Raw genomic sequence first — 21,219 nt, forward strand, 5'->3', positions numbered from 1 at the left:
TTAATTTATAACATCTAATTTATTAGTCTTTCATGTACTTGTCAGTTCTCCTGTTTCTCCTCCTGTCATCAGCCTAAAAATGCCACCCTTGCTCACATTTCTTTACCTTCACCTACTTTCTTTTACCTCCATTACTGCACAGATTCCTGCAGATCTTGGCATTTTGAATTTGTTTGCTCTACACTTACCTTGCTGCTGCTATAGAGCCCCATTTGCACCACAGATGATGTAGAATGTGACCTGTTCATTATAGGCTTGATTTAACATGTGCTTTTCAGGACCTAATAAAGCCAATCGTTTCCTCCATTTAAACTGTTCACACCGCCTGCTGCCAGGGAAATGTTGCTAGTAAAAGTCAGATATTAACTGGGCATGTTTCTAAAAATGCATAGGACAAAGAAGCAGAATGTTGTATTGTCTTCAGAAACTGTTAAGGTATTTCTCCTTCAAAGGCTGTTCAAACACCACAGCAAAGCTAATTCTGTAGTCAGCTGTCAGAATAAAATCCTGTTCTTGCCTGTCACCTCCCCATATTAATACTTCAGCCCCTCCAACACCCTGCAAGCTGGTTCAAAAGAGAGAAAATGATCCTTTTTATTTGCTTGTGGGGGTGAGCTTCATGCCACTTCAGTTCTCTAAACTTCCTCATCACAAGATCAGACATATGCTGAAATGTGACAGAGCAGATATGAGGAGGAGGTGAACAAAACTGACTCCTTCTGCAACAGCATGTACCACTTCAGCTCAACATTTCTGCTGAGATGCTCTGCAGCAGCATTCCTAACTGCTAGTTTTATAAGAAACACTAAAATTAGCTCAAGCAATCTGACTATCTCATGGGAGAGACTGTTTGTTCTTTCCACAGATCTGAAGCTACCGCAGTTAAAGATGCCATAATTTGAAGTATGATAAAGTGGATATGTTTGGGAACAACAAAACTTGGCTGTGCATACGAAAGTCCCAGGTCCTCTGTGGTGTTTCAAATATGCAAACCAATGAAGTGCTCTTGTATAAAACATCTAAAATAGAGAATAAAATAGCAGTAGCGAAGCATCACACTGCTGCTCAGCTTAGCAGCTCTGACCCATACCAGCACTAAATAGAAAGAAACTAAACTGTCAAGATAAAAGATTATATCAGACCGTTTCTCCATATTCAGATTAACAGTATTAGTGCTTCAATTTTCATACCTAGACAGAGTAAAAGCATTAAATATGGTATTATTGTAAAATGAAATTCCTGGGGCTTGTTTTTCTGGGATGTGTGTGTTCATCTATGCAAAAAAAAACAAAAACAAACAAAAAAAAAAAAAAAAAAACACAACCTATCAGCACCCATAGAAAACAAAGCTGATGTTTTAACAGATGTTAGGATCCATCTTTTAAACACTATATAACCCCTTTTTAACTAAGATAGGAGTTTATACTGAAGGGAAGGACAGTTTCTGCCTTCCCTAGCAAGGTTTCATCCCAGTCCTCATATTTTGGAAATGCCTTAAGGAACTTACACCCAGCACTCTCTTTTTAGCTTCACCACTAAGCCAGAGGCATCAAGAACTCTAAAAGATCTACAAGGAAATTTTCAACTTTCAAACATTAGCTGTAAACTTCCTGAGTGGAATTCTCCCCCCATTCACGTCAGAAACAAAAACTGACGGCTAAAATTCTGCTAGAATTGTTGATGATCACTCTATATACATGCAAAGGAAAAGGCAGGTGAAGGAATCAGTAATTGGCCAGGTATTCAGAGACCTCTCCATGACTAAATCCGCAGCCATCTGGAACTGAGAGTATTATTTTCTGTAATCACCACACATTTATCAAAACAGACTACCAGTGGGATTTTTGATTAAATAGAGGTATACAGCACTTGGAAGATTAAAGCAGGCATTCCGTACAGTGCTATATAATATCTTAATTGGATAAACATTAACCAGATGATCATGTCATGGCATGGCTTAGAAAGAAGCAGTTAATAATCTGCTCAGGGGAAAAAAAAAAAACCAACACAGAATGCCCCAGAAATCAAAGAATATTTCCCCCATCCAACTTTTGGGCATTGCCCTGTTATGAATTCAAGCAAACGTCACCTTCCTCACAGCCTCAAAGCTATGAGCAAGAGGAACAGTCTTTCTCTTTAATGTTTGCCCGCAGAACTAACAATTGAAAATGTACATAAAGCATCTTCTCCTCTAACTTGAACATTAAGGCTTCTAAATTTGAAATGATTCTGTGCTAACCTAAACAAATCAGCCCACTGTCTGCTACTCATCAACTTCATATGTAATATAGTGATGAAAAACAGATCTTCAGTCAATATTTCTGATTTCCAAATACTTCAAAACACACAGGCTAAAGAAAAATAAAAGGAAAAAAGGAATAAAGAAAAAAGACAAAAAGGAAAAAAAAAAAAAAAAAAAGGAGAAAAAAAGGAACAGGGAGAAGCTCCCCCAAAAGACAATACTGCTACCACTGCAGGAAAAAGCTATTAAGTTATAGCATGGGAAAGCTGTATGATCTTCCACAAGCAAAGAGGATGATCCAAAAATACAGGCTGCCACAACACACTGCTCAGGCACAAATGTAGTTATAAACAGTGATCAGAAAGAAAATAAACTCCTAAACCTTCAAAAATAAACCCACACCCTCAAAAAAAACATAACCAGACAGCTCTCAAAAAAAAAAAACAAAAAAACAAGAAGGAATCACACTTGTATCCCATCCATCTACAGAGGTAAATTCATGCATGCTATGGCCATGGTCTCAGTACCTTTAATTGGACACGGATCTGAGGTTGCCAAGGCATGATTCCTGCCTCATTCCATCTCTTCTCCATTTACCACTAACACTCCCCTGTGAGCCAGCAATAACACAGAAGCTGGATCAAGGAGCTGACCTACTTCTGAAACCATCCTCTGAAGAATAAAAACTGCAACACAGTGGAAAGTGCCAGGAATTAAAGATACCCCAGGATAACCTTTTGGAAAGTAGGATAGATCTGTGCCAGACTAAAATGCCCATGTAACCATCATCTGGAAAGGTGGAGAAAGTAGATTAGCACAGATTCTTCTCAAAAGAGTTGATGTGCAATGGTAACATATTTTCTTTATTTTAGGTGACCTTTGCACTTTACACCTGGAGTATTTGAGCTTATAACATTATTTATTGAAGGAACATTGAATTTATTGAAGTCTATCTTAGAGCTACACAGGGCAATATGTCAGGGGAGATGCATCTTAGAAGAATAGACAACATACTAAGATCGCTCTATACAGAAGGATGGTGAAATGGTGAAAAGCAGCAGTAGAGTTGCACTACCTCAGCCCCATCAGGACATCTTCCATGCAACACCACAGCTGCAGGAGAGGTAGCATTTCTGCAGATCCCATCTAACACCACATAGCCCTCAAGTCTCTTGGGCTTCAGCAAGGCCAAAGGTTGTCTAACTGAGTTTCTTTCTCCTCCCTAGGCACGGACAGAGACCTTGCTGAAGTGTAGTAGTGAGTCCCTTTATAGCCTTACAGAGCAAGACACAAGCAGAGCATACTAAAAATAATATTTTAACATCTTCCCTTGTCTTTTGCACACTCAGTGTATTAAATGCCTTTTGATGTCTGATCATGTGCTAAAGGGTTATCTGCTAGTTCAATTCTAAACCAAAGGCAATAGGACTACCCTGCACATAAGCCATCATACTTGCATGTTTTAGTGGACAGAAGAAACAAATATCTCATCCTACTCCTGGTACAAAGGCTATGCTGATGGAATCTGGCAATAAATTGAGCCATTCACCTCAACTATCATATATGTGAAATTTAAAATTAATCTTGGGGGAAAACACAGCATAGCTGCCCTCCTTAAGCACTGCAGTACAGATTTACTAAAATATATTTACATAGACCATCCACTTGTATTTTTATCCTTTTTCCTTCTTCAGCCTTCAAGCAGAATCGCTCTCCCACCCTAAGAAAAATAGGTTTCTTCAAAAGAAGTTGGAACATTTATTATAAAAGCAATAGAATATATTGAGATTGATTTTTTTCATTTCCTTTATTTTCAGGTCATACAAAAAAGTCCACATGGGGAAAAGAGAGCACTTCATCAATATCACAACAAAGGAGAGCAATGCATATGTCACAAGATGCTAAGTTATATTTCAAATCAAGTGACTAAGGAATTTAAATAATAGATTACAGCACTTGGGTTAGAAAGCTCCTCTTTCTCAAGTAAGTCACACTGTGAATGTACTAAGGCGGAAACCCACAATCAACATCACCCATTACAGAACCTGCATTTCCAAAATCTAAGCTTTTATTAAGGCAAATGAGGTTCAAGCCCTGGCAGAGTAAATTAATTTGACTTTTCCTGTGGACTAAAATTTAAGTAAAACTAAAGAACTCAATGCAAAGAACACTAAGATACTGTTCATCTAATCCTGGAAGACTGGCTGCGTACCTCTGAGAATACACCAACACATGTGCCTTTAAAATGTCATTTGTTTTAAAGACAGTCTGTGATGCCAAAAATCTGTATGTTTTCCATGACTTTTCATTAGACAGACCATTTTCTTCCGAGCAAAATGTATAGCTTTTAAAGCTTAGTTGAAAGGAGCTCAAGTTTAAAACTCAATTTCATCTTCAATACAATAGTTATTTGGTTTGAGAAATTAGAAAGAGCACATCATACAGCCTAGACAGAAACAGCAATTCATATTAGGATGAAAGTGACAGGATACCACAGAAAGAAACCATTATTGAAGGAGCAAGACCGTTTTCATTATATCTCAAATTCTCCTCTCACAAGAAAAGCCTTATTTTTAATTCATATATTAAAAAGCATCAGCATTCCTGGCTGTCCTACGATTCCTTTAACAAACCTGTAGCTCTCAATAAAGAGAGAGTTGGAAGTGCTGCTATCAGTCCGCCTGCCCAATTTTAAATTGCACAGCACCCAGGACAACAAGAACAGAAGGATTCTCTTCCTTCAGTATGGAGTCAAACAAGCAAACAAAAATGAAGATGGGACAGTTATAGCCTGCTGTGATGTCTCCTTGGCCTACCTCCAGAAAGAGGGGACTTGGAGACTTTTCAGCAGGGTCTGTTGTGATAGGACATTGGGAAATGGTTACAGACTACAAGAGGGGAGATTTAGATTTGAGCAGAAGACAAGAACATCCTCTTTGGAAGAATGATAATTGGAGTCAACACTGTTTTGTCAATAGTAACGATGCTTTATCCGTTATCTTAATTTATCTTGTTTTCTGCTCCATGTAGTGCACACACACACAAAACAAACAAAAAAACCCCACAGCTAAAGTATAGCAGTGTGCAGTTAGAATTCATGTTTAATTTCTGGGAAGGAATTCTGTAAGAAATACACATTCGTTACAAGACATGGCTCTGGATCTTCAAGACAGTACTGGATACATGCATGACCTCACAAAGATCCCAAGCAGTTGTGTGCATTCAGAGATGCCAGATGTAACACGTCTTGAAGCCAACACAGATATTCTGTGTCTGGAAGCCACTACAAGCTCTACCCAACTATCAACAAGGGAGCCAGTTGCTGGCTATAGGGAACACGTTCCTCCCTACATTGGTTTACACTCCATCCAGTCAATAGCACAAGCAATATCTACACTCAAACAACTTATACTATAGTTTTGATTTGCTTTTGAAAACAATCTTCAGGACAGTTCCTTTCCATTCTGTTAAATTCCAAATGCACTTAAGTGGAGTTAAGAAATTCCAAATTAAACAAGGGAAAAAGTGGCTACATATTAGGCAACGTGAATTTTCTGCCAGCTGATAGCGTTGCTTTCACAACTTATTTTAGACACTGAATTCAACACAGATTGCAAAATAATTTCAGCCCCTCAAGCAACTTCTATAACATAGGCTAATTACTAAACATAAAAATCCAGCATGCTATTTAAGCAATAGCTGCTTAAAATTGTTAATATAGTACACCATACACCACAATATTTTTCATCTGAACCCTCTTTCCACTTGAACAGGGAACTGAACACACCTAAATTAACTTCCGTCTCCTCATACACACATGATTGTGAAAATATGTACTTTGCCAAAGGGCAGGTTCCAGCTTGGTTTTATGAGAACTGTTTAGCAAGATAAGCAGCTGTTTGGATTTCAGTGAGCAGAACCTGCTCCAAAATGCACACTCCTTCCACAGTAACGTGCCATGTCAGAGCTGTTGCCACCCTTCACTTGAACATCTGTGGATGGGGACACCAAGTCTCTCCCACTAAACAAAAAACAAAACCCAGGAGCAGCGGTCCCCACATTCCAGGGCTTCACAGCTAACTTGCAATCAATGGCTGTTGGGAAGCAGCTTCCCCCAGGGGTCTAGTAGTGCAGTAATTACAAATGGCAGGGTTTTTTCAACATCCCTCTCAAAGAGCTGGTAGTGCAGTGTCAGCAACAGGCCTAGTTTGACTGATGGCTTGATTTGAACTGTCAGCTGGTATACTCACAACATGCTAATGCTTCCGGCACAAACACAGGTGTAACCACTCCATTTACATTAATGCAACCTGAATAAACATTGTTCTAGCGCCAGCAGCGCTTGCATTTGACAACCGTATGCAATTCAGGCACATGCCATTTTCAGCATGCTATTTACTTTGAGATTAGAAGATACCATGTATGAATAAATTGTACCTCTCCAGACAGTGTTTAACTACCCAGGAACATTTGATGTTGTTCTATTAAAAAAAAAAAAGTAGAAAAAAGAAAAGCAACCAGAGCTTAGGTAGCCATCTCTTCAGTAAACAAGCCAGTGTTATTAATTTTCACCTAGCTTGTCTTAAAAACACAAGAGATTTCACAGATTTCAGGGTAGAAGAGATCAGTGTGCCCTGCTTCTAGAACCCCTTCTTGTTAGCTTAGGAACAAAGTTTAACTGAACTCAAGAAAATCAGAAAGTAGCATTCAAGTATTTTCCATCTCCCTTCAAATAAGTCTGAGAGTTGTCAAATTTTAACTGTGGGATGCTCTATTCAAAAATAAATCCAGACAGTTCCTGTACTGCACTGAGCTCCCACTCAAAAAATGAGAAGAAACAACAAGCAACACATACCCTCAAAACACGTAGGTGGTTCTGCTTATTACTTTTCCTCCCTTTCTGCCCTGCAATGCTCCTTTACTGTTACTTCCTCCATCAAGACTTCCAAAATCCACCTACATTAGCAACAGCCAAGGAGAGGCAGTTATGACAATCTCAAGGAAAATATGCAAGGATACCTGTAGCATCTTCTCCAGAGAAGAAATCTAAGTCCTTCTGTACTCCATACATGTTCCAGCCTTGGGTTGTAAAGAAAAGCTCCTTTTGAAATCACTTATAAGGAAACACATCTGCTGTAATAAATTTTGATGATAGGGGAGATTCATTTATTGATTTCAAGATACCTTCATGGAAGAAAAAGCCATGAAAGAAAGGAACTGGGTGCATAGGCTGTTTGTGCGGGATCTATTGCAGTAGAGCAACATCTCTTGCATTACAGAAATAGTGAGAACTTTACACAAGGCACCTGTGACAAAAACTAGGTAGAATAACATGATGGATAGAATAGACTTCTTACTAGAAATGCGGGCAAAACTCTCATCATCTTCTGCTCCCTGTCATTTCAAAGTTCTGCTCAGAGTTGGAAAAAAACATAGTATCCTAGCACCTGTTGTACCATCAGTTGCTGATCCAGCCAGACTGAGGAAGGAAAGGAGCTGCCATGATGCCCAGGCAGAGTACCTGTCTTCTTTATTAGCAGAGTACAAAAACTTAACCTCTGCCTGTATTGAGAAAGACTGCATCCCAAAAAGGAGTTGTCATCTATTTGGAGAAAAAAAGGAAGGAATAGATTGTATTTGGCAAAACTAAGAAGAAAGGAGATTTTAGCCAAGTTCTGTTCCAATGCAAGTGATACCATATAATCTGGATGCTTACTGCTTCCTGCTAATAGGAAAATACGCATTTGCCCCATTCCCTGGGCCTGACAACAGCAAACACTATTAACAAAGCCAAGGTAAACAGGAGAAGGCAAGTGAAAAACCACAGTCACCTCAGTTATTACTTCCAGGATAAAAAGTATATAGAGCATGAAGCATGAAGACTTTTTCCACAGCTGAAAAGTCAGTCTGACTTGCACCTACTAGTGCTATTCTCCAAATTCCTTTCTTTGATAGAAGATGGTGCTTGTACCAGATTCTCCCATTCCTCTTCTCAGGTCATAAGGAAGTTAAACAAAAGCAAGACAGAGGTGCCTTTTCCTGGCCATACCCAAACCTACCATGCTACAGAAATGGTCACAAGGACAATGGGAAGTACAAAACACTATGGGAAAGTGCTGTACAAAACCTGGAGTGTTAGTCTATCCTACAGCGCTGGATCAATTTCAACCTGACTTTTAATTTTATCTTGTCAGTAGATCTCATCTTCATAGTATTTGTTAATTTCTGTATTCATTAGCAGCATCAAACTCATTAGACATTAAAGTCATATGACTCTTCCCCACCCCTAAACCAGCTGCAGCCTTGTCTTGAATAGTGGTGCTACCAATGCTCTGGCATCTCATAGCAGCCTGTCCTGTCTCCTCCACTGTCAATTCTACAAGCTGAATTGTGTAGCCCAAGTGAGAAGGAAACCAGGGGATCAGGCAGGACATCAGCACCTTCCCATGAACAAACAGAACAAAGTTTGTTCCATGAATAAACTTGCCCAACGGAGAGGGAAAGATTTTTCACTCCAATTCCCATGCCTACTACCTCTCCAGCCTTTTGATATCTTATGCCACTAACTAGAAACTAAAACCATTAAGATGCCTCTCCCATTTATAGGGAGTAGATCAGCCAGCAGCTTGCCCTATGACATACTGACCCCACTGCACTGTACTTCTTGAAGTGTCTCTGTAGCTAAGCAAATCTTAACATGGATAAGCTAGTATTAAGTTAATGAACAATCAGCACATCAATCAAAGCTATTGCTGCACTGTAGTTAAATATGTAACTCTCAAAACCCAAATAACAGCAGCTCTCTTCTCAATCTTTTCTCCAGTGGGAAAAATGTTTAGATTCACCAAAAAAAAAAAAAAAAAAAAAGGATGAAAGGGACCTATAAAGATTACCTACACCTGCCCCTACTCTGAGCAGGGCTCACATCAAAGCCCAAGTTGCTCGAGTCCTTTGCTGGTTCAGCACTCCCAGTCTCTGAAGTCAGAGACTCCACACCCTGAGTGTCTGTGCCAGCTTTTGGCTGCTGTCACAATGAACATTTTTTTGTGTGTGTGCAAGTAATGATTTCACTTAGTGATCCATTTGTTATCTGTCAGTATACAGCAACTGCCTTCCAACTGCTTTTGCTTCTCTTATCATTTTTATTTATTAAAAAAGAGCATTTTTCTCTATGATGCAAAATTTCTACATCACCTGACATTCGGCTGAGTTTTACAGTTCTCAGCACTTGTTCTGGAATCCTTTTGTATCTAGATCTGTAACTGCATTGCCAATTCTGAACCGTTCCTGCCTTAGTTATTGCTTCCTTCCTGTAAATTAACGTACTTCTTCCTGTAACTTCAGAACAACTCTCTACCTCATGGGCTTTTATTCACTCATCTCCTTATTCCTTTCCCCATGCTCAGTATTCTCACTATGCATAAAACAACTTCATTGAGATAACTCAAAGCAGACAGTGAAAAACAAGAAGCAGCCTTTTAAACCCCGCCAGCATGTCATGCTTGGTTTTTTGTTAGTAGTAGGCAAAAATATTATTAATTTCAAAAAGCAATACTTTTTATTAAGAGAAAGCTATTGGTGAAGTATCCATTTTAATATCCACCAGAAGTTTTCTTAAAATTTTTATTCAAGACCATAAATCCCAACCTCAAACAATTGAACAAAACATCGCCAGAAACAGAAGGAACAATCAATCAATCAATGGGTGAAAGGACAGGGATGAAGATGCTAAGAGAGGAAAGATCTGAAGTGTGAATTATCTTGCTTTTTAAAGAGGCATTTTCACAAGAATTGGTTTGACATTTAGGAAGCAAGACAGCTACTGCTATAGCAATAAGCAATAACCTCTGCTTTAAAAAAAAAAAAAAAAAAACAAAAAAAAAACAGCAGAGATGGCATAAAAAGACGTAAGGATTAAAGCAACTCAAGCCGTGCTCTTTTGTTTCATGGCATGAAATCCACATTTTCTTTTCAAATTGTCACACACTGGCACAAGGTCATCACGCTATCACAGCATGGAAACAAAACAAAATTAGATACACAGTCTGTTCTTAGGACATGAATGAGAGGGTAATAATTTACTGCTCTCGAATATGAAACTGTTCATTGTGACTTCATCTGTAGTGCAAGCTCTTTCTATTAAGAAACTGAATGGTTCAGTGTGGTGCAAAGACCAATAACTCTGGAGTGACTCAGAATATTTCATTATGATGGTACAATGATAGTGGACATGGTTGAAGCTGACTTCCAAGATTCCAGCCCAGAATGAAAAAAAAGTGTTTTAAATAAACTGATTTAAATGCTTTATAAGTGTACAATGAACTTCTGAGTTACAAAGTTAGTCTCCCCATAGGCATAAGACAGGGACAAAATTATCCAACAATAGTCTCAATAATCCTCTTGTAGCCAGTTTCTGAAGCTGTTTTAACAGCCTCTGGGGAAAACAGAGGACAGAAGGACAAAAAGGCAATAGAGCAGAAGAGAAAAATAGAAAGGGTAGATCTCTAAGGAGATTCAGTTCTCCTGTAAGCACCTGCATGTAGGTTCTTAAACAGAAACACCACAGATACTCCCAAACAAAAGACTTACTTCCTGACAATACTGCAGAATCCCTTCTTTAGTGCCGATACAGGTCTTGGTTCCGGAGGGGTCAGATTCCCATTTTCCATTCTGAACATTCATGTGCATATTGAGTTTGCCACAGAACATGGCAATTTGAGGCTCTGCCAACAATCCAGCATTTCCATCAGCAGGCACCTGAAAGGAGAAGAAAAAAATAAGTTTTACTCTCACTTCTGACATTTCAGTCCTTCTAAAGCTATAACAACATAAGCAAGCCTGAATCAAAGCCTAAGCTCACCCATCCATGGCCACAAAGACAGAAACTGAACAGAGCAAATTTGAGAAATTTAAATAACATCTCCACTGCAATTCGGACACGCAATCATTTAACACAAGGTCTAAAGCTGTAAATAATTTTTTCAGGACCCTCGACTACCTCATCAATGTCAGCTAAACAAAGAACAACGTTCAGAGCTGATTACAGAAACTTAACATTCAAAACATACTTAGTATACTGGTGCTGGGAGGTGTGGAAAAGTCTCCAACAATTACCAGAAGAACAACACCTTTTTCAAAAGCATCTCTAGCTCATTTACATGTTGAACACCGAGGATGCATCATGTCATGCCTTATCAACTTCATGAGTTAGAAGTGGCAGCTTACACTTAAGCTTTGTTCTGACTGAGCCTTAAAATGCACTGGATGAAGCGCTATCAAACAGGAATGGTAAGAGTCTAGCTCAATAAAATTACAGAATATCATCTACCAAACCAAATATTAAAATACACAATATGAGATGCTCTAAGTCAGCACTATTCCTTGCCACAACAGTGCCCAGCCCAACCCAACATCACCTGGCAGCCTCCCTCCTTACATGGGGCTCTGAGCCTCAATGATTTCTGGACTGAATGCATTCCTTCTCACTCACAAACCTCTGCATTGGTTTACATACAGCACAAGGAGCAGAAGAAAAAACAAGCAACATCTGTGGAATCCAATCTACATTATTCCTTCCCAAAACTTGGAAAGGTGAAAAAAAAAAAAAAAAAAAAAAAAAAAACACTTGTATGCAATTAAACATTTTAAAGATGCTATTCCACTGTTACTTGTACCTACCCATTTTGACCACTGATAAAAATCATCCAAAAATTCCCAAAATATGGATCAGGGAAAACAGGAAACAATTTCAAATGTCCTGTTTTCAAAAAGCCATAGGACTCTCTTTATCCTCAAGGTGCACCCTACCTGCCCTCTAATTCATCTTAATCTCCACCACTGCTGAAATCAATCTCAAGATGCTGCCTGGGTAACAAAGCCTTTTAAAAGTAGATAAATCAGCAGCTGAAATGAAAAAATCAGCAGGCCTACCACAACAGTGAAGCTGAGTGAAAACTCCTGGGAAGGTTACACGTGTCCAAAACCAGCTAAAGAATCTGCTCCCAGCCAGGAACAGGGACAGGCCATGCTGCACTGACTGTGAACTGGATTAGAAGAGGCTGAAAAAAAATCAGCAGGCATCACCCAGGAGGTGAACTCCTCACTGCCACTCCTGTGGCACAGCAATGTCTCATGCAGCACAGATTCATTTTTACCATTTCTTAGTCATTTCTGTGGAGCTGTTCATACCATATAAACAACCTTAGAATCCTTCCATCTCACAGTCCAGTGAAATTGCTGTTTATTACTATCATTACACACAAATATACACCATGAAAGGATGTTCCCATCGTTCTCATTCATTAAAGAGAAAAGACCTGAATATCTGCGTAATTCCAGCTATCGAGCTAACCCTCCTCCTTTTGATCTACCCCGATGAAATAAATGAGACACCATCTTCCTGTCCAAACAGAAGTGGAAAACTGTTTGCAAAATCTTGTGTGAGATGTGAACGTTGCCAAAATAAAATGACAGCTGCCAACAGGACTAGAGAAGCCACTTTAGCATTGCTAAATGCTTATTTAATACTTGCAATAAAACTAAAGGAAGTCACTCCTTGCACGGTTAGGCCAAACAGACCATCACTGTAACACCCAGAGCATCCCCTGGCTTACTGCCTTTGCGCCTTCCTTTTCTACCAGCACTACGCTCAACTCTGAAAGCAACAAATCCTTTGGGAAATTAAACCAAACTGAAGTACTAGAAAATCATACAATAGCTCAGGTTGGAAAAGACTTAAAGATCATCAAGACCAACCACAATCTAACCATGCTACCCTAACTCTAACGGCCCTCTGCTAAATCATGTCCCTGAGCGCCACATCCAAATGGTTTTTAAACACACTCAGGATGGTGACTCAACCACCACCCCGGGGAGCCTATTCCACAGTGTGCCTCTGCTTAAGAAGAGGACAGGTTAAGGCTGCATTGCCAACACTTCTACTTTGTTCAGTTCTCACCATTTGGAGCTATGAGGTTGAGGTCCCAGGCCCAAGCTAACCCTGTAGAACTGCTGCAACCAGATGCACGAAGGGCCTCCCAGCATCTCCCATGCACAATCTGTGGACTCTACCATCTTAAAATCCCACAGAAAGAAGCCCTGTCTTCTCCCAGCTCCCTCCTCTTCTGGGCCAGCTGTCTCCCAGGTTACCAGATTACGCCCTGGAGGATCACAGGCACCAAACAGCCTGCAGCATGTAGGTAGGAGGGAAGGCAGCACTGAGGAACGGGCATGGCCTCTTCCTCCTGTACAGCAAAGGCTGGTAGATTAGCTGATAACATTCTGAAAGACCTCATCAATAATGCATATCAGATGATCTTCTTTCCACCAGTTCTGCCCTTAGGAGTTGTCTACCTGGTAACATATATTGCAGGAAGCACATCTGAGAAACTCCACACACACACACACACACACCTCCTCTTCAGGTTACATTTGTTATAAGAGAAGACAACAGGGATTCATAGCCATTCATTTCCCAGAAGTGAGCCTGTCACATTCAAGATATGGTAAAGTATGGCACTTATGCTTAAATGCTTATTTTTTTTACATTTAATTTTTAGCCAGAATATTTCTCAAGGGAAAAATTAAAATCATTAAGAATGCATGAAAAACTGAAGAAACTGAAAGACTCCTTTACAAGAGGTATTACAAATCCAGTATCTTTAATTTCTTCACTCTTCATTTAAACAAACCAAAAAAGAATGAATTTCATCTGCTTAAAGTGATGAAACATTCTGCACCCAGAAACACTGAGTCAACATCTAACTACTCTCAGTATTAGATTATCAGTGCAAGTTAAAATGCCACAATTAAAACAAGCATTTCAGCTTTCAGTTTTCGAAAAGGAGAGAACATTTAGTTTCCTGACTTCTTTAAGGTGCTAACATGTTATTGTAATTTAACTTAAAAACTGAAACAGGAACTGCTCTATTGGCAATGATTTGCCTTCCCTACCTCAGCTTTTCTTCTACCAAGGAAACCACTTTTACTTAATTGAACAATCAACCATCCCTTGCCCTCCACTGAGTAAATTAGAGAATTTTCCACAAACGGACAAGTTATCCAGCTTGCCTTGATAAGTAGAAATATTACATTACTATTTAAGCAACTCCAGAGCACCTCAAAAGTGGTATATCACTTGTATAAAATCCTGCAAGTATTTTTTTTCTTCACAAATGCAGCATAGCTCAACCAGAACTTCAAATGAAACAGAACCAAGTCATTCACTATATGGTATGTGGTCTCTACTTGCAAACACTTTCAATTTTCTCCATCAGCTAACCCAACAGGTACCTCTATTAGAAGAAGAAAGTATGAGCAGCAGACTTAAGATAGCATACTTTGTGACCTTGCCAAGAAAAAAAAAACTTACAAATTTATGGAGAAGTTTCTGGTTTGTTTGATTTATTTTTTTTTCCTTCACCTTCTCCAACTAAAGTTGGAGGAAAAAAACGTGGCAGTTTGCTGGGAGTGCTATCAATTTAACTAAAAGGACAGCCTATGACTGTCTACTTAAAACCTCATTCCCTTCAGAAGAGACAAGACTTCTCCTAGCTTAATCCAATTACTCAAACAAGCCACAACCACATTTAGCTTGCTTTATTTTGAGCTGACAGGGCCATCGTAATTAACTGCTCAGCACAGCACTTCATCTTATTGATTAAGACAGCTAAAAGTTACTAATCATAAAGAAAAACAGGAGCAATTAACAGACACTGTAAACAGAACTAAAGCATTTAGATCATGATCATGAATAATGCAAATCTCAGCTTCTGAAATTGAACTCCTTTAGATGCCCTTAAACAAGGATGGCGGGTTAATGGATTTGTCTGTCACATCCCTGGCTTGGAGATAGGAGCTTTCAAGCAAACAACCAGAAAGGATATATCACCTTTTAAAACTTTTTACTTGAGGAAAACAAAACAACAATGCAACGTCAAACTATTTAATACCTGAAGGTAAGCGAATACTGCCACAGTGCAAACCAGGTATTTCAGCTATGAATCTCTCAACTTTTCTAACAAGGAACAATTTCATACTCTGTATTTTCAGCACGCTACCAATGAAACCTGCAGTTCCATTGCACAAGCTTTAACTGGCAGATTCATTTTTTGAGACAGACTTCATGCTAGTTCTGCCCATGAAATACATTTCTAACCCAAGATTTTTGCTATCTGATATTTCATTTATAAAGAAAATAAGAAGTTGGTCTGCTGTTGCACTTTCTTTTATTGAAAACCAGCAGCTTCTTGCTTTTCAAGAAATTACCTGCTGTGAAGTCTACAGAAACAGGGATGTTGATGGTGTCTTTCATGCACAGGTGGTGGCCAACATAATAGCCAATCTGAAGAACACTCCTTTACGTGAAGGCAAAAGCTGACTGCATTAGCAGATCTGACCTTGGCCTCATGAAACCTAGAGAGCTTCTTCTGGGCCTGTAGCTGAAACCTGAACAAGAAGGTCATTAACAGCATAAAGATTTCCCTTCACCCATTTTGCAAGCATCTTTCAGCCCTGTTACTCCTATTCTTCCAAGAGCTAATTTGTCTCCCTACCTGGTGTAGGGAACCTGCTTCGGCAGGGGAGATGGACTCGATGATCTCTGGAGGTCCCTTCCAACCCCTACAATTCTGTGATTCTGTCACAAACTGTTCAACTGTGATCCCAGAAATAATACAAAGTGTGGCTACAGCATTAAGCTGCGCATTGCATTACACATTGTTTTTTCTCTCTGCAAACCTACTGACTGTAACAAAACCCACAAGCAAAAGGCTGAAACCCATAAAGCTAAAAATCAACTGTGTACTTGGTCCACAATAACCACGTGGACCAATAACCATATGCTAATTAACAGATACTCAAGAATATTTGATGCCACATGTTTCAGTTCCTTCCCATTTCTCTATGCAGCCCTAAGAGGCAGGCCTGTACACCAGGCAGCCTTCTCTTGTTTTCCCAGAGCAAAAGTGAAAAAACAATAACATGTCTGCAAGAAGCATCAGGCTGCACCTCCTGTCACTTCCCACCAAAGAGCACTCCCAAAAGATTGGCTCAAAGAGATACCAGCAAGGGATTAGTCCTTGGAGCCTTAACTTTACAGGACCTTTTTTAAGACATGGCAAATTTCTAAATATGAACAGTAATTTTTCAGTACTTGAAGGGAGCTTGTAAGCAGGAAGAAGTCCAACATTTTACACAGTCTGATAACGACAGGACAATGGGGAATGGCTTTAAACTAAAAGAAGAGAAATTTACGTAAAGTGTTAGGATGAAATTCTTTCCTCAGAGGGCGGTGAGGCTCTGGCACAGCTGCCCAGAGAAGCTGTGGTGCCTCATCCCTGGAGGTGCTCAAGGCCAGGTTGGATGGGGCCTTGGGCAGCCTGAGCTGCCCTGCTCAGGACAAGGGTTGAGGCAGCATGGGCTTTGAGGCCCCTTCCAGCCCAAACCCATTCTGTAATTCAAGAAGGATTGTTGCTATTTAACTTTAAGTCTGATGAGATGAGAAGAGCCTTGAAGCTCCTAAGGCAGCTTCACACTGGACTGGCAGCTGTGGAGCCTCTGACACTCACTGCCTGTGCCTCCTCTCTCACCAGGAGTCTTTTCCAGCTACACAACTCATTGTAGTTATGTTTTAAAAAGCTTCAACATGACAAGTAAACTCAAGCTGATAAGGCCTTAGGCCAGTTTCTGACCTCATATTATATTGAATTTCTGCTAATATGCTCAGCATAGCATCTACCAGTAGGAAAAAGGTACATAAAGCACTAAGTATGAGATATTCTAACAAAATTACTCCATATCTTGCTGCCACGGAGTAAACTAGAGCAATCTATGCCCATGACATGGGGACAGTAGGCCCCCGGGCCCCCCCAGTCCCACAAACTGGGAAGGAAAAGGGAAAAAGGATAGGGAGATTGGAGCTGGGCTCAAGGAAGGAAAAAACACCAGTGGCAACGATCTATGGAGGAAAACTTATTTTACTAATTATGATATTGGACTAATAAATCAAATAAAATAGGAGAGAGCATTCAGTCAAACCTGAAAAGCCTGGTACGGCTAGGAAAGCACCCTCCAGCACCCTCTGCAAGGCAGTAAGAGAGCGCCCAACCCAGAAGGGTCAGATCCCATGAATTCAGTGATGTACAGGGACAGGTACCCGAAATTGGAGCTTTAATACTTTAACTCCCAGTGCTCCCCATGATGTTATGATGTGGAATACCGAAAAGCAAAAACACAAAACCATGATACTTGCAAACATTCAGACGCGTTCACTTCTACTAAGTTCACCTACACGTCCTGCGGCTTTGTACAGATTTTCCAGCTTCAGTTCTTATGGCAGGCCTGCTGCAGATTTCTGCCTCCTAAGTTAGCTGCACTGAACACCAAACACTGTGTAACACAGCTGACAACACTTACTGCACATCTAGGCTATATGCTGCCATTTGGACACTAAGCCTTTCCCAAAACCCCAACTAAATTTTCCATCAGGACTGTGCTACAAAAACTCTACAGGGAATTAAAGGTGCGCTAGAAACTTCTGACGGGTCTGTCCTGAAAATCTCCAGCTAAGAGACTGAGTCACATTTTGTATCACATCAAGAGAATGGAACAGCTCTCTTCACACTATCTCTCTTCCTATCAAGTTTGTCTTAAAGGCCTCAAACATCACAGCACTTTGAGGAAAAAATAGCTCTGTTCCTGCCTCCTGCCCTCAGGGACTGGATTGTGATGATGCTTCACAATCACAGTGAGGCTAAAAATAAAAGACTACTAATTTAGTGAGTCTCTAGTCTGCAGAAGTTGCTGATAACATACAAGCTCAGGAACCATTCTCAGATACATCCAACATTAGTGCCATCACAAGGAGGACTGAACAACCCTACCTGAACATAAAATGTTGCACTTCTTCCAAAAGTGTTGGACGCTCAAAGAACAAAATCAACTTAAAGAAATAGGCAAGAGAGTGAAATGAGAGAAAAAGCTCAATGTAGTGAAAGTGATTCACCTCATATGGAATGTCACAACATTTAAAACACTTGAATTAATGAGTCACTGGTCATGTCAGTGGTATGTTATCCAGCTAAAATACACGAATTTTATGCATCACTCAAGTTTTCTTCATAGCCAGTGGTTTAATTGACTTACATTCATTGCCTGCCAAGAAAAATTATCTGCGCTACAACACGATCAAATAATCTAGAGCATTGATCTACCCAGACAAGCAGCTTCTATGCAGTTACACTGAATAACATAAAGCTATGGTCCAACCATTTACAATAATATCTGGGGTGGAAATCTCTCCTTGACTAATCCAAAAGCTGCAGGGCAAATTAGTCTCCCAAAAAATAACCCATGCAACACAAATTACACTAACACCAACTATTTGCATTATTAGTATTCTGCAAAAGTGAAAACTGTGGGTATATTTATGAAGCTGTGATCATATATTATTGTCTCCTTTATGCACAACCTCAAAGTAGCAGCACATGCTTTTTTGCTGCAAATTATTAAATGACAGATCAATTACATGCTGCCCCCAGTGAACTATAACTGCCATGCTCTTTTTTAGCAGTATAGACACAGTGTTCAAAGACCAAATAAAACACTACTACTACTCTCATCACTTTAATAAATAAGGCATCTCCATCAGAATTGAATTTCCAAAATGGAAAGCACAGGTATTTGCAAAGTGGCAATTTAATGATCCTGAAAACAATTACCTAAATAGACCTTACTTAAAACTGTGTAAATATTTATCTAACACCACAAGCTGTTAAAGCATCAAACTGATCTTTCTGATATAGAAAATTACTACCTTTGTTACAGATCTATTAACAAATTGCAAAATTGTAATAAGAGTTGGAAGTGCTGATAGTATATTGTGTGTGCAGTGAGCAGTGCTGACAGCAGGCTCTCCCTTGAAGAGTTTCAGCATTTCAGCAGTGTGTTTCAGCTGCAATACTCAGTTCTTCCAGAATTGTCTGCACCTTATTGCACACTTCCCTGCTGTGTTTCCTTTATGAGGAATTAAATATTCAAGTGCTTGAAATATCTGACAATAAAGAAATTAAAACTACTAGAACATTATACTTGGAAAGTATCTTGCCTGCACACAGGAGAAAAAAAAAAAAAAAAAAAAAAGAAGAAGAAAAAAACCACCTCAATACAAACTGCTTCTTTAGGTGAGAACATTAAAAAAAAAAAAAAAAATCACATGATAAATGCTAAAGAGTGGCGTCAGGAAAAGATTCCATAAGAGAAAGCTCAACAGGTATATAGCTGCTTATTGTATGCACAGTGCTTTGGATAATCAAAGGAGACATAATCCAGCTTCTTTCCAATTATCTTTTGCCAAATAATTAATATTTACAAGCTTAATCAAAGTATGACAAAACAAGGTAAGTCGCCTGAATGAAGCAATTGAATTACTAAAGCCTGTCTTCAAAACCAAGCACTTTGAGGTTTGCTTTGAGAGGGAAAGCAGTCATTTCCAAACGTATATGATGCCAGAACGTTTGCTTTTAATAAAAGACATCATGCAAGAGTTAAAAGACCTGGGTAACAACTTCCTCCCCAAATGAAGATGGGGTACAGATAGCCCTCTTTGCTCCCCCTTTTCTGGACCAAATTTAACAAATGTGGCAGAGGAGAGGTGCAGATGCTTCAGGGTATTGGGCATGCTAGCTGCAGTTTGCACGATTTCCAAGGTGCTCAAAAAGGCTTTTTGTAGCTGAGAACAGAGAACTGAAAGAAGTTTAACTCATTACAAAAGAATAAAATTTAAAAAAAGACAAAAAACACAAACAAGAAATCTTAATTGTCCTTAAAAGAAGTATTTTTAGGATTTCTTTTTCACTCTGTATCTGAACAGTAAAAGCTTTTCCAATTAAGCACCATTATTTAAGAGGAAGTATAGCCCTCTCATTCATTCAGCAAAGTAATTAATGTATTTGCTAACAGCTCTCCATAATCCCTGTTTCAACAACAGCAGTGTCTTTGTTCACAACTAAGGTTATGCTCAAAAAATACAAACTGCAAGGTTTTACCTTGAGAGGTTTTCCATCAATAGACTGAAATTACAATACTTCAATAGAGACAGAACTCTGCTATTCATTTATAATTAAGAAGTACTACAATAGAACATGAAAATAAGCATCAGACCTTGTGTGTACTATTTATTAGACACTAAAACATCAAAAAGCATTCCTGAGTTCTTGAAGAGGGCTCCTCTGATACAGGATGCAATCATTCATTCTGCAAATACTAACCCAAAGCCACTATCATAAGCCTTCAAAGCATACTTTATACTAGTTTGTTCCATTTGCAATTATTTTTCACAGTGAGGACACAGTAAAAACCTCCATATCTACAGCTTATTCAAGAACAACAAATAACCTTCTCATTAGAGAAGGTGCTTAGAATAATGTCTCCCTGCTTTCTACTTCTAATGCTAATAACAGTTCCAGCCCTTCAATCGAGAAGTCAATCATTGCAGTTCTGTATTCTGTATTGTAGTTGAGTACCTGTTGAAGATAAAAACCTAAAAGGAATCTAAATACCGTGAAGAACAAGCACCTTCAAGTCACATCACCCTTGGAAACGATGCCTGCACTTCCTCCAAGCACTTGGACCACATTCAGGAAATGAGAAGTTCACAGCACCAACTCACATGCAAGGCAATGTGCTTTCTCTACAACTATTAAAAAACTAAAATAAATCCTATCTTTGAAGTGTGTGCTCATCATTATGAAAAAAATAAAGACAAAAATGAAGTGTGCAATAAGACTCTACCTTCCCTTACACATTTAGCAGGCAAAACAGGAGGTAGCCTTGTTGATATGCTATGGCTGCACACACTGAAAGCTCTGCATCCCACAAGTGTCGATGGCTGCTGAACCACAGAAATCCACAGTTCTAACACAGGCTCTTGTCATCCAACAGGAATTAATCACTTCCTGTCCACTGGTAAACTACCAACT

General features: G+C 39.3%; 1 protein-coding gene across 2 annotated transcripts in view; it reads right to left on the reverse strand.

Annotated features, from left to right (window-relative positions):
• APP (amyloid beta precursor protein) overlaps positions 1-21,219 on the reverse strand; it is a 199,710-nt gene that overhangs the window by 146,627 nt on the left and 31,864 nt on the right. For both annotated transcript variants that reach the window (XM_052666955.1, XM_052666946.1), the window contains exon 2: positions 10,832-10,999. In XM_052666955.1, coding sequence (XP_052522915.1) covers positions 10,832-10,999 — 168 coding nt within the window. The remainder of the gene's footprint in view (positions 1-10,831; positions 11,000-21,219) is intronic.

The sequence above is a fragment of the Tympanuchus pallidicinctus genome, unplaced genomic scaffold (assembly GCF_026119805.1).
Source record: "Tympanuchus pallidicinctus isolate F22 unplaced genomic scaffold, pur_lepc_1.0 scaffold10, whole genome shotgun sequence".
In the NCBI taxonomy this organism is placed as follows: domain Eukaryota; kingdom Metazoa; phylum Chordata; class Aves; order Galliformes; family Phasianidae; genus Tympanuchus; species Tympanuchus pallidicinctus.